The sequence below is a fragment of the Ambystoma mexicanum genome, chromosome 12 (assembly GCF_040938575.1).
Source record: "Ambystoma mexicanum isolate Mex_15411 chromosome 12, UKY_AmexF1_1, whole genome shotgun sequence".
In the NCBI taxonomy this organism is placed as follows: domain Eukaryota; kingdom Metazoa; phylum Chordata; class Amphibia; order Caudata; family Ambystomatidae; genus Ambystoma; species Ambystoma mexicanum.
The window spans coordinates 666,364,856-666,390,151 of NC_090936.1; the positions used below are offsets into that span (position 1 = coordinate 666,364,856).

General features: G+C 42.6%; 1 protein-coding gene across 3 annotated transcripts in view; it reads right to left on the reverse strand.

Moving 5' to 3' along the window:
• Window positions 1-25,296, reverse strand: part of LAMB4 (laminin subunit beta 4) — a 933,969-nt gene that overhangs the window by 358,921 nt on the left and 549,752 nt on the right. For all 3 annotated transcript variants that reach the window (XM_069629159.1, XM_069629158.1, XM_069629160.1), the window contains 2 exons: window positions 15,516-15,747; window positions 2,992-3,149 (listed from right to left, as the gene is read on the reverse strand). In XM_069629159.1, the coding sequence (XP_069485260.1) occupies window positions 2,992-3,149; window positions 15,516-15,747 (390 nt within the window). The remainder of the gene's footprint in view (window positions 1-2,991; window positions 3,150-15,515; window positions 15,748-25,296) is intronic.

A 25,296-nucleotide genomic window follows, 5' to 3' on the forward strand; every position in this document is an offset into this window, starting at 1 on the left:
ATAAAAGGCAGTGCACCGCATGTGCCAAGCAGAACGGCGGCAAGCACGATAACTATACACACCCTGTGTCTGTGGTTTGTCCCTTGTCTAGCAGACCCGGTGTGCCCACGGCAGCCCATTACTAGCAGTATTGAAGACAGTACATTACAAACTGACTCTGTCTTGCTCCACTTTCACAGGCAAGCACCCTTAGTTACTGGTCATTTGTTCATTTGTCATTGTGATTGGTTTAATACATCTATTTTTAATGCATTTATGGACAAACGGGTAGCTCAGCGTCGTAAGCTGTCACTTTCTAGTGGTGTGGTTTGAATCAGGTTATTGACATAGCAGGGTCCTTTCCTCATTCACCATCGGTTTCCGGTCTCGGTGCTAGCAGCTGGAGCTCACAGGACCAGGAGAGCCAAATGCCGAGTCGTGCTGGGAAGAGGGTGGCTGTCTCTGCTCTGGCCTAAACCTGTGCTCAAGAATCAATGAACTCTGTGAAGACAGACGGCAGTAGGTGAGAAAGGAAGGGGGTTCCATGTGGAGTTGAGGACTGCAAATCAGAGGAGTGAGATAAAGCAGATATAGGAGCCCTGTAATATAATGCAGAAGAGTGTAGAAGATCTTGTACTCTCTGTGTACATAACTCTTGGGTACACTTGGGTCACTCCTTCCCACCCTACAGACTGCTGCACCCAACGTGATTTAATCCCCTCACACTGTGCGGAGAAGTGCGGAGGGAATGCAGTTGGGAAGTAGCAGCTGTTGTCAATTGGTACACTTTGGCTGTTACTCCCAGAGAAAAGGATGCCCCCCCATACTGTGCAGAATGTGAGCGCAGAGAAGAGTGAAGGAAGTGTGTAGTTGGGCAGTCGAGCTGGAGAGGGGATGATCCATCACATTCTGAAAACTGGTCCGGAAGTCAACCAGCAACAGGCGAGAGAGAATTGCTACTATGCCAGGGATCGATGTTCCGCATTATAGTTAAAGGAGCGTACTACCTCCAAATCAAGTGGATACATCTCCAGCACTCATAACGTCCCCAGTGACGGTTTCAACAATTACATCCCCATCATCTACAGACTACAACACCAGCAGCGACGGTCTCATCCATCACATCCCCACTGCAAAGCACAAGGGCATGCACAGGTTCAGAGAAATTCTGCACCAGCCAAAGGATCGCAGTGCTGGAACAAAGATGGTGCTTTGCCAGGTATAAAATGTGTTGTGCCACCGAACGAACACTTTGCAAAGTGCAGAATGGGTGCAGCATTTGGTTCAGGGATGTGGGGGAAGAGGATACCTGCAAATGTCTGCAGTGCAAATCTCTCAAAACACACCACATGGGTAAACAACACTTTCTTCCAGAAAGAAGCCGGCATGCAATAGCTAGCACAGTTATCACACGCAGCCACACACGTGCTAATTAAAGCGTCTTCTTGTATAAATGGGGACATGCACTTTCACTAAACTGACTTTATTTCCTGAAAATGGAGGAGGGAAAACATTTTCATTCAATTTTTCTTAAGTCACAAACAGTTCAGCACCACATTGTGTAAGTAAAGAATGACTATGAACGGAGTCAGACAGATGTGTTGGTTGCTGTGTGCAACCACAGAGATCACAGCTGAAAATGTTTCAGCTCCATCAAATGTCCCACTATCAAATGTTGAAATCTGGAGTGGAAACAAGTGGAACATATCTTTGGCATCTCTGTATGTGAACACCAACTCCATCAAAATCAGGGCTTCAGAGTTTGAGATATATTGAGGACCTTATCAATAGTGCACTCCACACTGCGCTAGGCCCCATCCCGTGTATACTCTAAAATTACCACATTAATACTCCTGTGCTAAAGTAGTAGTTGAGGACTGCATTCTTGAGTTGAGAGCAGCACTGAAGAGTATCAAATTATGTTTTGAAAACTGATAACCACCAACTTATGCTACATGTAAAAGTCCCATTAAACAAATTGTCTTTAGTGGTAATGGTATAATCATCATAAAAACAACATCGGATGGAAAAACACTGCTTTCCTAACATCTTTTTGAAGTACTGTGCTAATGGACTTTCATATTCATATTTCTAATACATCAAACATTAAAAGGGTTTCCCTTAATTAGAGGTACACCATGCTCCCTAGAAACCTACTGGCACACTGCAAACTTGAAAAGGGTCAGAGCATGTGAATATATCAATAAAAAAGAGAAAAGGTTCCTCAACCCCGAATACAGCAGGTGCCTGTAGGAATTGGTTGAGGAAAACCGCCTTTAACTGGTAAAAGCCTTGCGAAGCCCCAACGCGTGGCATGAATTGTTCCATCCTAGGAACAGAGCTCTGATGTAAGTCCATGTATTTATTTTGATATGGATGTCTTTTTAAACAAATATATTTGTACACTTTTTTCACTTTGAAACCGTGTGCCTTGAAATGTGTTTGTTCTCTTACCAGTCACTGCAATTATAGTGATTGGAGAGTTCATAAGTCTGGGGTATATATATAATTATGTTATGGTTAAATATTAAACCTTACATAAAATCCTTACAAAATCGAAATATCTATAAATACAAATATAAATTAATCATCCTACAATATAACAATTTCTTGATATAAAAGCGCCTTCAAATGCACAATAAATAAAATAAATAAATTATAAATAGTACACACTTCACCTCAAAGTGTAATTAAAAGTCATAAAACCATTGTTCATAATATCACAAATACATAATGAGAAATCTGGTAAGAAGAAGGAAGAATTGATTGAATAGACCTTAGGGTCCTTTTCGTTAACTCAATCTTTTTACCCACCAGAATAGGTTGCCAAAACTCGAGAGAATTTATCGGTGAGTGTGAATATTAGAAAATGTGCCTTTTTTTATATAGGAGTTGTGTATTAGGTCATTGTCTCGTGCTGCTGTATTCACCATACTAAAGTATTGCACCAAACCTTCCCATACATACATAGCTTGCTTTTCAGTGTAGATGTGAGATATTAAGCACTCTTACCAGAGTATCCCTGGAGACAGTTGCAGATCACTTCTGAGCTCTCTGGGTCCTGGTAACAAGACCTTGCAAAATACTGACCACTTGCAGGAGAATCTGGGCACAAACAAGGACGGCAACGCTCTTCCAAAAGGGGGTTTCCATAGTAACCATCCACGCACCTGTGGAATAAAACATACAAAAAGAGTGAAGTCCTATCAGGGTCAACTGCCTGAGGAAATGATTCAACTTTCATCAAGTTCATTTGATATGTTATATAATGGCAGTCTCGAGTTCCATCTTTTCTCTTTTTAGTATATGTGGCAGATGCTCCAAGGGCTGTCTACATTTTGATTTTGGTTTTGTTGTTAATGGCAAATTAGTTAATAGTTTTAGAAATGACTTTGCAGCCATTTTGTGATGATCATAGTGCTGGGTATTTCGTAGCATTGGGTCATTTTTTGGTGATGATTTAAAATTGTTAGCTTAACGGAAGTACATGACATTTGAGGAATTGATAAAGGGAGCCCAAACTCTATGAAGTCTATTTTGCAGTGAGCAAGCAACTCATTAGGTGGCTCTGTGGTGTCCTTGGTTGATGTTTCTATGCACAAGGATAGGTAGCATAAAATATCAATATTGTCCAGGTGAATGCTACTGTTGTGCACCGTTTTTTTTAAAAATTTTTTTATTTTTTTATTACTTGTGTATAATCAAACAAGATTTTTACAAGAGCTCAAGAGAAGAAGAAGAGTGAAAAGCATCACCAGGGGAACAAGAACGAAGCTTCCACCAATAAAGAGATGCAGAGTCAAATGACGGTGGTCAAAGTAATTTTTTGAAATGCTAAGTTCAACAGTTTAGCAGACGCCGTATGCCATCTTGTCTTGTCCCCAGTGATTAAGCGATTCCACCAGATGTCTTCGTTACTTGCAAACGAGTTAGCAGTCTGGGAGCTGAAAAAGGCCATCCTTTCTTGGTGCAGAGCAGGACAGAGCATTAGCAGGTGTCTGATGGATTCTATTTCTTCAGCGTTTTTGCAAAGTCTACAGGCTTTTGCCGTGGATCCTGTCCTGATCGCCAGAATTTCCTGCGTCGGGAGAACGTTGAGACGGGCTTTTAAGAAAGTTCTCATTAAGGCTTTGTTAGGATATCGTTTGCAATATGCCATTGGTTCTTTCAATTTGTTGATGTTCGTTGGAAGATGGGCTAATAATTTGTTACCAGTTGCTTTTTCGATAGTCAGGATCCAATCTGTACACTGTAGTTTGGTTTTAATCCTAACAGGATTGTACTTTAATTCTTCTTTGTTACAAGCGATTTCCTCCAGTTTCAAATTTTGGTCCTGAGCCCATTTATTCATCTTTTGGTTATTGCCCTTCTCGATCTCTTCGGCCATTATTCGATAGATTTCTAGGCTCTCCGGATGGATGACTTTCCTGTACAGATATAGAGTTGCGATATCTACCACCGCTTTTAGGGAAACAAGACTGAGTTCCCGTCGGATCGGGGCTACAGCAACGGAGTTAGGTAAACCCAGCACCGATCTCCAGATAAAGCCTTTGAGTTTAAGCCAGAGGCCCTGAGGAATAGACGGAGTGGCGTCCATGGCGTAAGTCAACGAGGGGATAATCTTGGCCTTGTAAAAGTTGATGGCTGGTTGCAGAGAGAATTTCCCGTATTTCCGATCAACAGCTCTCAATTGCGAAGCTAGATTCTTAGCCTTCGCCCATAGGTCATTTTGCAGGTTCCTGGCCCACTTTGTACTGTCGAGTTGAATTCCGAGATACTTGAACGACTCAACCACTTCTATTTTGGTGTCATAGAGGAGCCAATTGAAAGCCACTTTCTTTTTGGTGCCTTGTTTTTGGAGAATCATTATCTTGGTTTTCGATTTATTGATTTCCAAATTATTTTCGATGGTATAGGCTGATAGGTTGTCTAGTTGTCTTTGCAAACCGATCTGGGTCTGATCAAGCAATATTAAATCATCCGCATATAGATGTCTAGGCACCTGAGTGTTGCCTATTTTCGTAGGAAAGGATCTGATTTTAGATTGGGACTCTTTGAAATCTCCTAGGAATGATATGAACAAAGCAGGGGCCAGGGGACATCCCTGTTTTACTCCTCGAAAAGTCGGGATAGAGTTAGACGTTAGACCTTGATTATTTAGGCGTACTTTTATACTGGTTTCGGAGTGAAGTTTGATTATTGGGTCCAAAATGGTCGCAGGACATTTCCAACACTTAAGTTTGGACCATAGTTTGGATCTGTTCACTCTGTCAAAAGCAGCCGACAGATCAACGAACGCTAGGTAAATCCGTGGAGATCCAATCATAACTCTGTCTTTGAGTAAGTTCAAGCACAGAATATTTGCACTCGTACTCGCATTTTTTTGAAATCCAGTTTGGAGAAAATCTGAACAGCCAGCAGTAGCTGCCCATTTGCGAAAATGGTTCAGTAGGATTGTAGCAAAAACTTTTCCAATGGCATCTAACAAGGCTATTGGCCTGTAATTCGAGGGATCGTCTCTGGCTCCCTTTTTAAAGATCGGAACGATCAAAGCTTTTGACCATGAGTCCGGAATGATTTTACTTTCTCGGCATACTTTAAAAATTGAGCAGATAAGGTTCGCCCATTCCTCTGGATTTTGTTTAAGGTCGCAGTTCGCGAGCCCGTCGGGGCCCGGGGCTCTCGATGGTTTCAATTTCAAAATAATTGATTTGATTTCGTCGATTTCTATCTGGTCGATCCAGGCTGAATCTTTTTGTTGTTCTGGTTCGTAGGTGTTTCCTTTCACTGGCTCGAACAGTTTTCGAAAATGGTCGGTCCATTTAGCTTCTGTAACTGGGTTTATCATCTGCGAGTTTTGAAGTTTATTCGATTTATTGATTAACGACCAAAAGTCGCGGGGTTTTTTGTTTATCAGAGCCTTCAACATCGCCTCGGTGTCAGATTGGTAAAGTAACTCTCTAGAATTTCTCAGCCATTGTTTATAATGTCTTGTTTCTACGGCAAGGTTTTCCCAGAGTGCCGGCTGATTCTTAGTTACTGCGTCTCTCTTTAGTTTTCTTATAGATCGACGTTTGGTGACTAAGACTGTGTTGTATTCATGGGTGTGCTGAGTGGGAGAATGATTACTGATTTTTCTCGGTTTCTTAAACGGAAGAAGAAGCGGAATGTAACTCAATCTTGCCAAGTCCATTCTAGATGTAGGATCAGACATTTGGATGGAAAATAGGTCATCGACTTTTTGGACATCAGAATCAATCATACGTAAGCGGGTGTTTTGAGAATTCGTCTCAATGGCGGTGTCATAGTATTGAGGTGTAGGACGATTGCTTTTGCAGGAAACATTGAGTAGATTGTGGTCACTATACTTTGTTTTAATGACTTCAAAGGCAGTTATATTGTAAAAAACTGATTCAGAGGCAAAGATGTAGTCGAGGGTAGTAGAGGACCCACCGCGTTCCCAAGTCGGAATCAGCAAATTTTGCTGCGTAACAGTGGCCGCATTCAACAGGTTTCTGGATTTCATGATGGTGTTCCACGCCAGACCTCTAGTTGAAGCAGAGGATTTTACCGAGTCATATCCATCTGGCTTGCTAGATGGTAGGCAGTTTGCGTTCAGGTTGCCGCAAATCAGAATGTTTGGAGATTTGTATTTGATTGCGATCTCGTCGATGATGTTTGCCACTTTATCGCACATGTTCACGGTAGAGATCTTTTGCGGATTCCAATACATGTTTATGATAGCTACCCGCTCTGCTGTATTTGAGTTGTAAAAAGCAGATGTAGAATTCCATGTGGTCATCACAGCCAGAATTTCATAGCTACAGGTTATAACTTCTGTGATGGTTATGCCAGATCCTGTTTTAATCGCTGTCAGTAAACCAGAAGAAGGACGGCCCAGGGGACCTTTAAATGCCGGGGAGATTTCGATGTAATAGCCATCTAAATCAGGTTTTTCCTGAAGCCACGTTTCCTGAAGGCATATGATGTCGTGTAAGCCAAGATCATGCGAGTCAGGCCTAGTGAGATGCACGTGCCCTCTGGTGTTCCAGGATGCTATACTTATGGTATCACTCGCGTCTGTTGAGTATGCTGAGTTGGGGGAGTGTTTCTTCGTCAATGTCCCCCCAGATGGTTGCTATCTTTTGTCTCCTGATGTTAGGATAGAGCGGAATCAGGTCCATTTGCTTTCCTTTGGAGTTTTTTCGGAAGCGATTGGAGACCGATCTGCATATTTCTCTATGGCTTTTCGAATAGGTACCGACAATCTCTCGTCTTGGATATGACTTCGATGGCTTGTCGAGTAGAATTGTTTACGTTCGTAATCTTGTTTGGTCTTGTCGTCCTCTCTGTAGGCTGTTTTCTCGCCTCTCCTTATGGTATGTCTTGAACAAGCATTTGGAGTGGAGCCATATGGTATAGAACCGTTGGTTTTTTGGGGTTTATTGGTAATTGGACGTGGACTTCTTTCCCTTCTCGTTGCTCCGTACAGGTCTTCTGTTCGGGATTTATATCTATAATATCTTCTTGGAGAATGAGTGTCTTTTTCTTTTTGCCGATCGTTTCGGGTTGAAGATGTCATCTCATAGAGGTTAAAACCCAGGTGGGCGAGCTCCCCATATATTTCTTGTGAGAGTTCGACCATCGCATGGGATTTAATGTGGAGAAAGGCTTTTGCTTTATTCATTCTGTGATAAGGCTCAATAAGGGTAAAGTCGTCTGATTTTAGATTCTTCAGAAATTTCACCTTTTTTAATGTTTTAAGGACTGTATTTCTGTTCAGAATCATATAATGGTCACTGGTGCTTTTTTGCTCAATTTTGAAGAGACGGGTCAATTCTAGACACCGGCCACTGGCGCTTGTATGTTCCTTCCTTGGGTGGGTCACAGGAGGTGTTCTTCTGTTTGATCGATCTCTCTTAAGAGATGAATGTGCACCGTTTTGAGTGTTACCACTCAGCTTTCATTTTCATTGCCATGAATGGCCATACCAGTGTGGCAGATGGGGTACCCCGGGGGGAACGCGAGCTGGCTTGGGCATAGTGCGCCGCAGGGGGATACAAAAGGTGGTAGGGAAGGTTCAGGAGCAAGCAACAGTTGGACGAGCGTTTGTCCAGGTTGCCGCTCCCGAGCATTCCCTGCGTTGGGCCTTGTTTCATAATGGCATTGAGGTAGGGCGTATAGTTAAGGAATGAATTTGGCGTGCGGGCAGTTTTTAAGATAAAGATTACATATATTTATAAGTATAGATATTAGTTCTGGAGTGCTGTAATAAAATCACCTCCCCCTACCGTTGTCGGTGCCACATCGCGGTGCCCGGCACACAACACACACTCATCAGGAGTGTCGCAGGCTCATCCGGTCTGTTTGTAGGCAGTGCGGCAGCTGCTGGCCCATTTTGGGCGGTCAGGTCCCTGGTGGGTCCGGAGGGGGACCTTTTTTTGCACCATGTGATTTTCACCCAGTGGGAGGGGCGGGATATGGACAAAAAGGCCTGTAACAGGGAGTCTTGGTAGCCTGTGGGTTTCAAGGCTGCGCACCGACAACGTAGGCACAGCAGTGCAGTACCATTTGTGCGCCACCGGTGGCAGTGTGGAGCCCTTAAAGGGCAGCACACGTTTGGGCAGGGATTTGTCGTGTGGGCTGAGAAGCTGCACAGCAGGGTACATAGCATTTTACCCTGCTAGGAGATAATTAGCGGGGTGTGTGGGGGAGAGGGTCAAAAGAATTTAAATATAAAAAAATAAATGTTCAAATTTCGTGGGCAAGGATTTATTATTATAGGAGTGTGGGGGTCATGATCCCCTGCCATTCACTGCTTGTAAGGAACATTTCCTTGTCCTCAAGGGGTCGGTGCCTGCAGGCCATTGGGGTTATATTATAATTCAAGAGAGTCCCACAGGTTTGCAGGAGGAAGCCAGGTACTGCTTCAACAGATATATTCAGGTCAGGCTCCGCAGAGAGTTACTATCAAGGTGTGGGTGTGCCAGCTTAGTTGGAGGGACAGCAGCATTAATTTGAATTAATTTTAGGTGCTGAAGATGGCAGGAAAGGGATCTGAAAGTAAGGGCTTGGTGGACGCCCAGGCATTGAGGGAGGCTCTGAGTATCATTAGCAGGGAAACTAAAGCCCAGCTGCAAAGGGCAGTGGGAGAACTTACAGGGGAGAGGGGGGCTGTGGAGGGTAGGCCTCAGCACAGAGCAGCAGCAGATGGTGCCCTCGCTGCGGTGGTGGCTTGTAGCCCATCAGCAGGAAGTGGGGTATGGGACAAAGGGGTCAAAAGGAGCAGGCGGGAGGTACCTAGGAGAGCGTCCAGGATTGGGGGGGAGGTAGATGAAGGGTCAGGCAGTGGGTCGGGAACTAAAGGTCTGGGGCCATAGGTGGGCATGAAGCAGGTTAGAGGCGGCTCGGACCCAAGAGGGCTAACTGTGCAGAAGGGCAGAGGAGGTAAATACCTGCAAAAGAGTGCAGGTGGAAGGAGGAGGGACCGGTCCCTGTCGGTTAGTGAGGTAAGGGTAAGGTGCGGAATGACCTCCCCACCTTGGAGGGTGTTAGGCAGAGGCCATAGTATGGCCCCCGTGGTTCCTGAGGAGGCGGCAGGAGAGGGCTTGAGAACGGCCCCTCCGGTAGAATGCAGAGAGCAGACTAGAGGGCGTTGCATGGTCCCTAGCACGGAGGAGCAAAGGGTGGAGGAGAGAACCCATCACCCAAGAAGAGAGGAGCAAGCAGGGGTCGTCACGGCCCCGCTGAGAAGACATCAATGGAGCGGCAGGGCGGAGGCCCCGACCTCACTGGAAGAGGAGCTGCCCGGCCCAAGCGTGCGCTCCCAACAATAATGTTATTTCATTGGGGATGATGGAGGAAGAGAATGTTGGACAGTGGGAGGATGAAGAGCAAAATGGTTCATGAGGGAGGGAAAGAGTAAGAAGGGGTCTAAGGTTTGAAAGGGAAGGTCAGGTTCGGCGGGCAGAAGTGCAAGAGGATGGCTTGGAAATTGGTTAGGGGAGTCTGCTGAGGTTTTTTGTACCCGCAGCAGGAGCCCAGTGAGGAAAGAGATGAGGAGTGTCGGAGTGGAGGCCAGGATGCCGCAGCTAGGTGACGGCGGGGCAGAAAGAGGTGAGCGGGAATGGAAGTGGTCTGCAGCTAGCACAGGTCGGGCACGAGGTGGGGGACATGCAGGGAGGGAGCTGGGGCACAGGGGTTAGGTGGGGAAACAGGGTTTCGGACCACAGCGACCTTGGAGTGGGAGACAAGTGTATCCTCGGTGGAAGTACAAACTGACAAGGTGGACGAGCCAGTGGCTCCAGAGGTAATGCAGGTTCCTAAGGAGAAGGCTGCGGAAGGTACAGGGAAGCAGTGGTTAATGTGTTTAACAGGCAGTCAGCAAAAGACTAGAGGGTGGGTAGATTAATGAGGCAATTTGTACTAGATTGTATGAAGTGGAATGTGGTGTTTAGAGCAACGCACATGCCAGGGAAGGATAATGGCATTGCTGATACATTATCTCATTTTTAGTGGCAGAGATTCTAGGAGCGGACTGGAGCGGCCATCAGATCCTGGAGGAGCTGTGGCGGCTAGGTAAATGAGAGCACTGTCCTTAGTGGGGGATTCACTAGCCCCGGCATCTAGGACAGCATACAAAAGGGCATGGTCAGAATTTATAAGGGGGGAGCGTGCAGCTGGAAGGGCAGGGTGGACGCAGAGGAGAGAAGAAGGGAGGATGTGATTAACTTTCTACTGGTGTGTATGGACAAGGGCTGGTCGAGGGCAACAATAACGGGGAAACTGGCAGGCATTGCTTTTTACAGGAAATGGTTCTGGGGCTTTCAGCCAAGTGGCGGAGAGATGGCATGTAGAATGTTGGAAGGTTGGGCAAGATAGAACAGGAGGGAAAAGGACAGCAGGAGACCGATATCAGCGGCCATGTTGGTTAGGTTATGTAAGGCTTTAGAGGGGGTGTGCTGGACAGCATGGGAGGGGGACATGTTTTCAACATGATTCACTTGGTGTTTCTTTGGGGCATTTAGGGTGTCCGAGCTGGTGGGGGAGAAGTGGGGAAGGAGGTCTAAGGTTGGGGGATGTTCATTTCTCAGAGTTCGGTGTGGATATTAAAATAGGAAGTTCGAAGACGGACCAGAAAGGAAAAGGCTGTGAGTTGCTTCTGGATAGGGGCAGTAAGAAGTTGTGCCCAGTGAGGATAAGATTATCTTGGAAGGAGACATGTGGGGAAGAGAAGGGTTGGTCTTTCAGCACGAGGACGGGTCGGCAGTGTCGGCAGCACAAGTATTGGGAGTTATGAGGAGGGCTTTGGTGGCCTTGGGGGAGAGAGCAGAGGTTTTTGGAACTCATTCTTTCAGGATGGGGAAGGCATCGGAGGGTAGCAGGATGGGGCCATCAGAGAAGAAGGTTAAAAGTCTGGGGTGCTGGAGGTCGGGAAAGTACAAGGGGTACATCAGAGAGTTTGGGAAAGGGGCCGGTTAGGAACTTTGACAAGTGTAGTGGGTGGGGAGGTTAAAGGGGGGGTTGGAAATGGTGGACAGAAAATCACAACAATTTTTCTTTTGCAGATGGGGCACGGAGGAGTGGTGAGTTGCCACGGATATGGATTTGTGGACATTCAATTGTAAAATGGGCAGGGAAGGAGATGGAAAAAAGGATTTTTGGGACAGAACTGGGTTGCAGCTACAACATTGCATTAGTGAGATGGTCGGGGGTAGGGGGGCTTAGGTGGGACCAACTGCTGCCCATGTTGTCGGGATTGAGGGAGTGCCATGGGGTTCTGGAAGGAATAATTGTACATGCAGGGGAGAATTACTTAGTCAGAGACACAGGAGTATCATTGTTAGGCAAGATGAAAAGGGATCTTAGCTGGTTAAGGGAAATATGGCCCAGGGTAAGGTTGGTTTGTACAAAGTTATTGCCGAGGAGAGTTTGGAGGGGGCGGTGAATGACGGGGCAGTGGAAAGGACAAGAAAGAAGATTAACAGGGAGATCGGGAAGTTTTGTAGTACTGTGGGGGTGCAAGTGCTGGAGCATCAGGAGATAATTTATGAGGATTTTTTAGTTTTTCAGGCGGACGGAGTGCATCTCTCGGTATACGGAAACAGTTATTATTTAATGGACGCTATGTTGGCAGTGGAAGACATAATAAAAAGTTGGGAATAGAGGAAAACCTAGGTTAGGGGGTGGGGCAGAAAGAACATCTCAGGGGAGGGTTTTTCGGGTGCCGGGGACATGGCTGTTTGGAGGAGGGGTGGGGGATGCACAATGGGGTTCTAGCGCGGTAAAGGAAGAGGGTGGCGCTGTTTGCATGAACGGGCTACCCCGTGGGTACAAAGAGGGGGAACGGGTATTGAAGAAGGAGGGGCGTGGCCTCAGGAAGAAGATGGGAGAAAGCGGGAATGAAGGTTGAGAGGATTTTAAGGAGACGTAAGGGAGCAAAGGATAGGAAGGAAGGAATTTGAAATGCTTTAATTATTTCATTGTGCGGGAATGGAAACTGTTTATTTATTTAATTGTTTGGCAATTTGTTAAAACAGATATGTTAGTCTTTAAGGCCAGGGAGCCAGGTTAGCGTTTATTTGTGAGCTGTGGCCTGTCACATTAAAGCAACCTTTTCCACTTAAAAGCAAGTCTGGGTATTTTTGTGCAGTAAGCCCAAAGGCCAGGTGTTTGTGGCTACTTTATGCATTTGACTGCGATAATATGGAAGTGATGAAAGGTAGGCGTTCAATTGCTTGTACTAAGAGCAAATAGAGGCTTTGCTTTTTCATCTGTGTATTTAGGAGTTTGTGTACAAGCGAAGCAACAATGAGAATTCGCATGAGACGCACGAATAATGATTCATTTCTCTTATGCGAGGCACACATATATTACTAATAGTTATGTAAGGTTTAAAATCGGAGATGTTCCCCTCCAAAGCATCAGTAGATATAAATATGGCACCAGGGATAAGGCTACTTTACACAAGACGTGCATATATGGGCAAGTGCATAGCCGACTCAAACATGAAAGGAAAATGCAAATACTTTTAGCAATTCATTCCTACTTGGGATTTGAGATACTGCAAAGTAAAGCCTCCCTGTTTTGGGAGGTTGCTTGTCTTCACAATTCTAAAAGCTTCCATAGACTTAAGAAAGACAAATAACATTAGTTTCTTTACACAACAAAGCTGTATTGTCTTGACAAAATGCAAGCACTGTGATGTTTTCTTGTATAAATTGTACAGACATTTCTGCTTAATTCATTGGTCTGACATAGTTTGCGCACCCACAAGAGCTGAATGCATCAGCTCACTCAGACAACAATCATTTGCTGAGTTTTGCATCCAATGTATTTACCCCTGAGGAAGGCTCCGGATTTCTTCCACTGTAGAGCTGAAACATGTAGGCATAACTAAGAAGTGCAAAATACATGCACTTGTGTTTTAGTTTCATAGAATACATAGGAGCACACACCTTTATGATACATTGATATGCAAGTGATAGGCCAAAATAATGTCAGAGCATTGTGTTGTTCTATGTTGTGAATAGCCTATTGAGTGAGTGTTTAGCATAGCTTAGTGTGATCTAAAATGGTTTTCTGTGCCAATGGCACTGTTCAAACCGGTGAAGGTGATGCCTTCTAATCATTGCCCGTAGGATACCACAGGAACGCCCCGAGCCGCGCAGTGTCGTAGACGCTGGTTATCATCAGGCTAAACGCCCCGAGCCGCTTTGCTTTACAGACGCTGGCTCACACCAGGTCAGAATTTCCTGAATACCACCAATAATGCATGTTAACAATAACACGATAGACAGTCAGACACTGGAGGAGAAGGGCTAGACAATATAGTATTTAAAAAGCACATAGATAATAACACTGGATGTGCACCTGGAAAGAGAACGGATTAGAGCTAGCATGAGGATCATATACCATACGGTGATAACGCAGACAGTTGCTTAATACATGATCATACTGATCACGCAACAAGAAAAAAGTGATGGTAGAGGCGCACACCATGATATCTAACATTGAAACACTTTTCGTTTTGAATAACATGTTGAAGGTTGCTGATGCTTTAGTTATGACTTTTCTTATGTCTTGCTTTGTTTTTATGTTGTTTCCTGTATGTGGCTAGCCTGTTCATGATTTTCATCAAACCTAAATGCACATACAAAAAACGTATTAATAATATTTTGTCGGAATCGATATGCAGTGTAATATAGATTGGACATAGATTGGATAAGGCCCTGATGAAGGATTATAATATCCGAAATGCATTGGCCATTTTTTGATGTTTGCTTACAAAGGAACCAGGAAGCAACTATTCTTTTTATAATTTGAAAAATTCTAATTTGAAGAATTAAATTAAAATTTGGATCATTTACTTGAAAACAGAAAAGGACTCAAGCATTCATTGTAATTATTTTCGAAACTATTTATAATCCCCAGTGGGAATTAAGGGTGTACGGCCCACACCGAAGGCAATTAGCCTAGGTCTCTTTTCTCTGTCCATAATTTTGTGCCCAACACGTTGGCACATTTTTGTGGGCTGCACCCCATAAACAAATGAATTTGTGATTAATCAATATCTTCTAACAAACAAGCAATTTGAACCAAGCAGTGCCCGCTCATTTCCTAATTTACACTGTACAAAACACTACCATAAATACGTAAATGAAATGTGTGTGTTTTCCAGTAAAACTAGAATGTACAGAGATCAGGAGACACACACACACTCACTAACTCTCTCACATTCTGTCTTTCTCTCTCTCTCTTCCTCAATTCTAGAGAGCGCCAACAGGCTCTCAGTTTAGGAACCGCATAGTGGTCAGAACAGCACAACATGGAATGTTCTAGTTATACACTGCACATTTATACAGGGAATACATAGCTAATATAATAACTGTCCTGGGCTAACATATAAACACAGCCTCCTCTAGTACATTGTTCCATTACCTGTCGGTATTGAGAAGAAATATACAACAAAGACATTAAATTAGTAATTTACATTTTATAGGCAATCACTATTTAGTGATATAAGATTGACACTGACTTGCTACATGTAATTCAACAAAATGTATTAAAGGCAGGTTTCCTCATTAAGGCCAAGATGTGTTCAGCTTTCAAGAATACCGGAACTGTCCTTGTGACAGCGATGCATTAATTATTGGCTTTGACAATAGCGATAGAGGGGTGACCCAATAACACAATATTTCACTATTTTGCGGGGCATGTTGTAGGATTGTATGACCAAATAGCCATTTCTTAGCTTTACTGCTAGAATTGCAGGCTAAGTCCTGTTTCCCAGGATTTGAAGATTGAATGGAACATCTTCTGTTGGTGATTTTACCTGAGATGGGAGATTGACACTTTTCAGGCTTTGCAATGGTTCTTCCAATAATGCGATTAGCTTGTGCTGCTGTATTTAACAACATATTTTAAAATTATGTAAGTGTAGTAAAATAGGGCAAATATGTGTAATGATGTCCCTGTGAAGCATAGTTGAGGTGTGGGGCAGACCAACAGTGCTTGTGTAAAGTGTCATATTGTACCTTTCGCAGTTCTCTCCAGTTGTAAATCCCTTGCAATTTAGACAGGCCCCGGTCCTAGGGTCGCAGAGCTCAGCATTGCCATTACAGGCACAGACTCGACAGATGGGAAATCCGAAATATCCAGAAAGACACTGATCACAACGGCGGCCCTGGGTCTCTGGCCCGCATGAGCATTGCCCGGTCACTGAATCACACGTGCTGCTGGTTGAACCCTGATCATGACAGTCGCATACTAGGAGAAAGGAAATAATTTTAAAAGAAGGTTAGTAATATAACAGAGAATGGTTTTCATATATGTGGACAATAGTTCTACCAATTTATCTATGTGTTTATCACGAGTTGAAAAAAGAAAATATAATTTTAAAGTATTTACAATATAACCGTTGTGAGGCTTCAATTCTACAGTCTTCCAGAAACAATCTACCTTGGGATGTGTTTATGTCACACTCGCTACCACTGTCAATGTAACATTTTGGCGCTGGCTCCTGCTTGCATTTTATCAATTAAACAAATCCACATTCTAACCTTAATCGTTATACCAACATTAACTATGCTGATCAAACACGAGTGGGGTTTGAGTGGGGATAGTTGTTGGAGACTGTTCTCACAACATTTTGAAGCGAGCAAGCTTAAGAACGAGGTGTCGTCTTGTGCTGAATAAATTAACAAACACATAACTCCATGTATTCAGTAAATAATGAACCAAGGCATTGTAGTGCTCAAGAAAATCAGTACTCCGGTCTCCAACACGAAACCCCGAGGAACCTATGTGACCTTTTTAAATGAATGACACCAAGGAAATTGAACAGTGGATGGTTCTAGTATGGGGCTCAGAAATGTGCGTCATACAACGAAAACACCAAATGGACAAAGATCACTGAAAATCCCTACGTTTCTCATTGCAGGTGATGGAAAAACAGGCTTACTATAGAAATACATTAAGCGCAAATCTGAAAACAATCACAGAATTAGCAATTAGGGCTGAGCTCATTGGGCTGTTGAAAAGTAAAACTCATTTGGGTTTTCAGAATATGCCAGTAGTATGCAAATAATATCCACTAACATTTATTAACATTTATTATGACCAAAGGTTCCTCACAGATATTAATGAGGGCTAATTGTATATGGAGAGAAGTGGGGAATGAAGGTGTAAAAGCAAGGCGTAATGGTTTCACGCATTCATTTTCCTCTCTATTGCTTTTTCATTTGCTTTAAAGGTGGAGATGGGACAGAAAGCCGTGTTAAGATCTCTGCCGTGCTTACCTCCGCCGTCTTGGTAGTAAATTAGCTTTGAGCGGGTTGAATCCTATGGAATCTGCCTCCATTTAGCACCTGCTAAAAGCAGGCATCTCCTATAGGAATCCATTAGTAAACGCTTTCCACAAGTGTACGTAGCAGGTGGCATTTACAATTTCAACAAAACAGAGTAAAAGTGACGATTAAAGGTGATTTCACCTGGCTTCATTCTACACCTCTACACTCTGCTTTGTCCAGAGGAAGATTGTGAAGGCGAAACACGTGTCAGCTTTGTCCTAAGGCTAAATACAACCCAGATACATTGTATGTGTCTTGACAGCACAGTGTGATTGTGCTTCTTTTGTTTTAAGTGTTACTTAGGTCTATTGGGGCATGGGGACCTTGCCCACACAATTACACACAGCTGTTCAATTTGCATTCTACTAATGTAAAATGTTCTCCGTATTTTCTTTTTCACGTGCACAGCTGGGTCAACGCTAAGAATTGCCTCAATAATGTTATTTTTTTTAGCGGTTGTACATTAGACAAACTCTACCTTAAATCGGAATCAACAGAATAATTCATTAAACCAACAGCATTTCAACAGTCCCAAAAGCATAGTATGAACTCTAAGTAATCAAAATCCTATCAAAATCATTCTTAGTTTATACATGGATTTATCTTAAGTAAATCTTAGATCACCAAATGCATCCCTGCAAATGGTTAATCGAAGGTGTTTCACCGTGTAAACCTATACGTCTCTAGCCTTAGACATTGCCTGGAGACTTAATCCTCTGGAAATTTCTGCTTGGAGAAGTCTAACTACATACACTTGATAAAAAGCATTATGCAGTTTCCAGGAGCAACCAACTGCAACTTGTTCTTATTGATGTGGTATTAGATCAGTACCGATATCACAGTATTATGACTGATCCAATCAATTACCAAAGGCTTTTTCGAACAGCCGACCAACATGGCTCTCACTGCATAAATTCTAGACCAAACAAGAGCCTGAATGTCTTATTGAAATACACTTTCAAACAAAAAAGGTTAACATCTTCAAACTAAACGGGTAATCTGACATCATCTTAATCACGTGCACATGACTGTTAATGCTCAATTGTAAATTCAATTAAAATGAGAGACATCAGCTTCAGGCAGAGGAAGCACCTCTCAAGACAATATCTAGAAGCCAAGTCTACATCCAGTGTTTGCAGTGCTTCCTTGCAAAAATTATACATTCGATCTTAGTTTGCTTAATATGCAGGGATTTTCATTTCATCTGAACTTTCCTGATCCAGGGGCATGACTGCAGTTAACAGCTCCCTTTAACAGATGCTACCCTCAAATATAACTGCCTGTCATCCTCAGTCTAGTGACAAGTAAGGCCAATGTTCTTCATTAAACCTCCCTACAGCTCCCTTTATAAATTAAATAATACGGTTAATCATGGCCTGCTATCATACCATGAATGTTGCAGGCACCAGCTCCATCTCAGATGCAATGCCCACACACACACACATCTTCCTGTGAAAGGAAAAGGGAAACCAATCTAAAGGATGAGCTTAAAACCCCATTACATCCCTGAAGTTGTTTAAGAAAACTCCATAAACAAAATCTTGGTCTGGAGGAGGCAAGGATGCTGACGTAGAGGTTCAAGTCTTGTTACTCCAGGTGTTCATGCAGAAGTGGCAAATGTGTTGCAAACATGCAGCCATTTTGAAAGAGGTTGAAATTTGACACATATCCAAGCTCTCTTATCCACTCCAGCAAGAACATCTTCAAATACACAAGTACCCGACAAATTTTATAAAATGGTGAATAGACATTTCTTTAAAGTACATTGTTTGTCTAAAACTCATTACAATTCCATGATTCTGCTTTTAAAACAAAAACAAAAACAATCAAAATGTAGATTCTGGAGTGTGAGCCTGTGCATTGCCTTAATATATAATCACAATGAATCCTTTTCCTGAAGCTGTTTAGAAGATTAAGAACATCAGCTTGTCCTGAAAAAGTTAAATGGCTAACACATTCTTAAGACGTGGACTCTAAAAGAGAAGAAAATATACTCTGGTTCTCACAATTTAAACATTGTGGAGCAGATGGTATAAAGAGGAAATTAGAGCATTGCACTCAATAGTGTAGAGTGTGATGAATCCTGTGAAAGCATCACTAAATCCCGGAGTTGGCCTCCTTTTGTATGGCCTGGGAAAGGCAGCCACTACCTGATCCTGCCCCTAAGGGTAGTATTATGAAGGAGGATCATATGGGAGGAAAAACATATCGGGGGAAGTGGAAACTCCATTAACACATGATTCTTCCTATCACCCGGAAAGACTAATGGCGTGTTGCAAAGTGGAGCCAAGTAGTGTAACCGCTAATATTCACATAACAACTCCTGTTTCTGACAAACTCAATTCCAACAATCATTTGAAAGCATAAAGCCTTGGAAAGCTTAATAACAATATGGACTTAAATTCCCATAATACCTATGATACTGGGATGAAGAAGAGGAGAGAGGAGTCAGTGTGGAACAGAAACAACCTTGAGCTGGAGATGCAGACTAGCTGTTTGAAGAATCATCAGATGTGTGGAAGTAGATGAGGTGGTCACAGTTTGGAGGAAGGAGAAGGAGCAGAAAGCCACAGAGGATGCAGAGCCGGAGACGAACGCCAAAACAGAGTCACATTGGCGAGCCATGCTGGAGGAGGATGACGCTCACAGGCATCTGCCTGGAGGAGTCACGTACAGGAGGAGAAAGTCTGCTGTGAAAGTCAGCCACTGCAGGACCGGATGAGATGCGGCCTTGCAGAACGGCAATTGGCGGAGGTGCGAGTGACCAACGCAGGAACCAAGAGAGGCTCTGTGTGAGCGAGGGAATCTATCTTGATAACGGTTCTTCGTTATCAATACACGTTAAACTGGTGAGTCAACCAAATGGAGTTGGGGTCCGTGGAATGTGTTATAAAGTTGAAGGACACTTGAGGAAGCAATTTGAATACCGACCAAGTAGAAAAGAAGGGCAACAAGGGGTACAATTTCCCTCACATGAGATGTCAGTTTGGGCAAACCTGAAACCTGCATTGCCACCAGTCAAGAGACTTTGAAGAAGAGACAGAAAGGCAAAGAGGGTGTAATTCTCCTCCCGTGAGATATCAGTTTGGGGAAACTCAGAACCCACATTGCCATAAGCAAAGAACTGTGCAAATACTGTACAATTCTCCTCATATGGGATGTCAGTGTGAAGAAACATGGAACAAATATTGCCAAAGTAGAGAGACATTAACAGTTGTGAAAAGTAGAAACCATTACTGGCAGGCGAGTGAACTATGAAAGGAACAGTTGTGTCAAATAGAAACCATTTGTGGCAGGCTAGTAAACCAGCATAAGAGTAGTTATGTGAAGTGGAAATCATTCCTGGCAGGGGAGTAAACCAGGAAAGAAACAGTTGTGTAAAGGAGAAAACATTGTCATTATAAACAGTATTGTGGAAAAAAAACATTTACCTTATCATCCTGAGAACCTATTGTACAACAAGAGACATTTGTTTTGCCATTCTGACAAAAGTATTCTATGAGAGAAACACGTACTTTAACACCCTAAGAAAAACCTCTATAAAAGAAACACTTGTATTAACATCTTGAGAAAAGTATTCCATGGAAAAGACCATTGTTACACCCTCCTAATTAATCATTTTGACATCTTGAGAAGAATATTTCATGAGGGAAACTGTTGCTTTGGTTTTGAACAAGTGTTCTTTGGAAGAGACATTTACTTTGGCAATTTGAGGAATGTGTTGGATGAAAGAGACATTTATCATTGAACTGAATAGACCACTGTTGGAACAGAACTCTTTCAAAAGACTTCCTGAATTGATTCATTCAGGGTAAGGGAGTCTAACCCATGACACAAGGATTGCTTTGTTGGAGATATACTTTTGAACCTTTGCACATTTCCATTGAACTGGAAACAGATATATGGACCTTACACATTTTGGTTGTATATGTTAGTTTCAGGGTCAGATATGATATGATATGGCATTTATAACGCGCCTATACACAAGAGTTTCATAGATATATTTGGACACCAATTTTCTTTAGCTTTAGTTTGATAGGTAGGAAAATTCTTGTTAGGATCGGGACAGATAGGTCTTTATCCTGCCCCCCTTTTATTTTTAATAAACATGACAAATGTTGAGAAAATTACAACTTTGTGTCCGTCTCTCATTCATGACTCCTCACAAGAGGTAGAGGCTTTCAGCTGCATCTTGCATTCCAAAAGTTATGAATGATTGAGGACAGACTTCCTGTGTCTGAATGCACGATCTTGGACTAGTGTCATTAAAAGCATGCCAGTAAGATTAGTTAATCAATTAACCGTATACAAAAGTATACACATTTCTACTGTCTGTGGTTTATGTGAAGGTTATAGCTTTCTCATACTAAATCAGTGGAACAGCGGAAGACTCTCCATGACAACTATGCATCGACCTTGTCAAAATGTAGGGTAAGTAAGAGCAGCGAGGTAGAATCGTTGTCGGCTCAGACATTCTGTTCAAAGAGATGGAAATCCCGCTACACAATCACATGTTTACAAATATAAAATATTGAAGCAGCAGCTTAAACATTTTTTACCAAATGAAAACTAGTTACTTCCACTCATCGGATAAAATGCAAGCTTCCATTCAGTCAAAAGCATGAGGGGCACTGTTTGCGATTGGGTAAATTATATTAGTCATTTATTTGGGGACCAATATGCAGTTCAAATGCAATTACCCAATGAAACTGCAAACTAATTTAGAAATTTGAATGCAGAAACCCTGACAGGGAAAATAAGGTGCCTTAAGCTCCCAAAAGTTTTGAACTGGAAGGCCTGAATAACGTTGTGCTTTTGACTGCCTTTGACCTTCTTGGAGTGGTGGGCCAGAGTGCTATTATTGCAATATAAGAACATATCTGTTGGTCTTTTTACTCGGAACACTCAGAAGGTCTCTTAAATAGTTCCTATTCAGAACAAAGACCCTCAATCTACACCTAATATTTATATAAATGTGGAGACAGTGCATGGTTCCCTCCTTCTCTGGGGGGTGTGGGGGGGGGGCTCTATGGCCTTGATCTACTCCTGTTTATCTGAAATCGTTAAACTAGGTAGGATCTTAGTGAGTCTGTGGTGGGCACTGAGCCATTGCAGAAGTATTGCTATAGTAATGATGTACTCATACATTATTCATTATTTCAAAACTATGATTATGCAAGTGGGAAAACATAATATGAAGTTCTCCTTGTCCATTAAGCAGGTGAGACTTCAGACTACCGTCGAGCACTCATACGTATGCCAACAGATGAACTAAAACCCTGGCACCTGATTAATTAAAAAAGAGCAAAGTACTTTGGCTTACATGCTAATACTAATTTTAGTAGCTGATAAGGGATCTTAAACCCATCTCTTTACTTACTGTGTGTTGCAGGAAGTTTCAATTTTATTTGGGGCTGAGGTTGTGTTTCACTTGGCCTGAGTGAATCTTTTAAAGTTAGAAGGCTAATTTTGGAAGGGAAAAGGCTGGGGGCCAGCTCTCCAATTGACCTAGTTACGGATCCACTGAGAACTGGCTGAATGATAATTGGAATGTATGAATATGTTGGTTTATTTGTGGCTGTGCAGGATTTTAGGCCAGCCAACACTTTATTTCTGTGCCCCGCCAGAAGCATGCCTGGTTTATGTCCCCTTATTTAGAATAAATACATGTGTAGCAAGGTTTGAGAATTCTGTCATTGGAGTGTCCCCCAGGAGTGTTGCTAGGTCTGGAAAAGATCCGCGGCTACTCTAATGTCAGGACTGTCGGGACTAGCTATCCTTCTGTTTGTAGCTCCTGAGCTGCTATCCGGGGCCACAACCAAAAGACCTGGGGCTATAGCCCCTCTAGAACTCCCCTAGCAATGCCCCTAGACTGTCCACTTCACAAATTGGGGGCAGGGAGTTGCCCAGAACATTGCATGCTGAAGATCGAAAGACAAGCAGAGTAGCATTTAGTGAAGACGTTTCTAAAAATAGTAAAGTCTTCTGCACCTCAAACACAAATCCCTGAGGTACCCGGTATAGGGGCCAGAAGGTTGTATTTACTCATATGGCGCTATCAGCTTAATGCTTATGACGTATGTTGTGCCCAGAAGAGCAGGGAGTGCAGAGTGTGTGGTTGGGAGACTGGGTCCCTATGACTTTTGTTTATAGTTTTGAGCCAATTAAGTGACATTATTAGGTTGAAGATATCATATCCTTCCATGAATAGATAGAACATTTTTAAACTGAATGGTGCAATCTGATTAAAGGATGGGCAGCCAAATGCGTTACGTTTTGTGGTTACTTAATATTTGGAAGAACATTTATAATAACCGACTATTTGCTGGAGTCAGAGAATTTTTTGGGGGCTCTTAGGTTTGCTTTTGTGACTTGTGATGGACTGTTTCACCATATCAAATGTAGTAAGATGTAGTTTTCGATTATTTTATTTATTTATGGCGATACTTCATGTGATTGTGATATTGTGATATAGGATGAAAAGGCATGGCAGCCCATTGGGTATATAAGTGCTCTACTGACGAGAACATCAAGAGTGGGGAAGCACCAAACAAATACAAATGAAACAGACCATATTAGAGGAGGAGTGCCATGACTTTTTCCTGGAAGCCAGTAGCTTATTAATGTTGTGAGTATCCCCGGGAGAGCATTCCAATGTTTTGCTTCCATGACCCAGCTAGAGTAACCAAAAGCCATGGTCAATGTAAACCAATTTTCTTTTTTTTTTGTATTGTGTTACAGTCGATATAAATATAACAATTTTGACTTTTCACAGGATTTTCTAATTACAGTATAAAAATAATAAATACATGAGATCAAACAAATTACATTCTTAAAATATACAGTTTCATACAAGAGTAAAACAGAAACAAAAAGAAAAAATTAAAAGGAACAAAAAGGAAGGAGAAGAAGAATCATTTCACATAATTCACCCTTCATTTCATATGATTACTGAGCTCACGTAAAAAGGTCATCACCACCCAGGTTAGTAGACTTTCATGACCAGAGCTAAGACGATCCCAAAAGGATTGGGTCTCCAACCACCAAATCTTATCCACAAACTTAGCAAACTTTTGCACTCCATGCAAACGAGTGCCTGGACATTCAATGAGAACATGATGTAAGGTCTCCACACATGCATCGGCACAACGTTGGCATATACTGTCACTGTAGATTTCCTTATGCCTGGAATGAAGAATTTCCCTCGTGGATAAGATGTTCATGCGAAATCTAAGAAACATTAGGAAATCACCCCAAGTAACCTTGCAAGACACCCAGTTGTTAATCGTGGAGGGAGTGGGAGGGTGACCATTTTTTGGATCTCATTTCAGTGATTGTAGCTATCCAATCCTTTCTTTTAATTCTTTTTTTGACATACATTAGATTATCGTACAAATCACTCGTTTTTGCAATCACAGGAGATCAAAATATCCTTTGAATATGCAATAAGACCTGCTAGGAACCGATTCCCCTCTATCAGAAGCTCTATATTGAGGTCCCCATAAAGAGTATTTTCTTGCGGGGAGCTAATAAGTTTAAAATGTGGACACTATTCTCCACTCAACATGATAGCGCAGGCAGAGGAGACCAAGTTCATACCTCAAGGAAGCCATAGGAAGAGATTGCAGAAGGAAAAGAGCACTTTTCCATAATAGACCTTCCAGTCTCTCCCAATTAATTGTAGTAATTGCTGGGAGTACATCTATGCCGTAAGTCAGAACTGGGATGATTTTAATGGCACAGAATTTTAAGAGAGGCTTAATTGAAAACTTGCAATACGTTGCACTCAATTTCTTCATCTGACTCCCAAGGTTAGTCAACTTCTCTTTGAGAATGCCCTCTATATACTCCCTTGATGGAAAGGAGTGGATGTTAAACCCCAAATATAGGACCTCCTTGTCTTTAGAGATGACTTGACCAGACATTTTCCATATAAAGTAGGGTAGTGAGGGGGTGTTTAAATGTTACTATTTTAGATTTGGCCTGATTGATCTTTAAGTTATTCGCCCTTGCATAATTGCCCAGTACATCCAGTAATCTCTGTAGTCCTAGGGGGGTATAATCCAGTAGCATGATGTCGTCTGCATATGCAATCTAATTCAACCTCTCCTTACTAACCATAGGACTAGAGAGTCCCTTCCCTTGCATGTCAATAGCCAAATTCGCTAGGTATAAATTAAATAGAGATACATTTCCTCTGGCATCAAGCCTTAGCCTCAGAGTGGAATGATTGTGTAGCTGTACTATAATGGATAGAAGAGATTACGGGATGCCCCACCGCCTCAATTTCCCCCAATGACATTCTCTATTTACGGTATTGAAAGCCTCAGACAAGTCAACCCAGACCCCGAACAGTTAACAGGCCCCTTAACAATTTTCAAGAAGACATTAAAGAAAATATTTGACCACAGAACATCATTAGATTTAAAGATCTGGTTAGTAAGGCCATTTGGTCCTGAGGCCATTG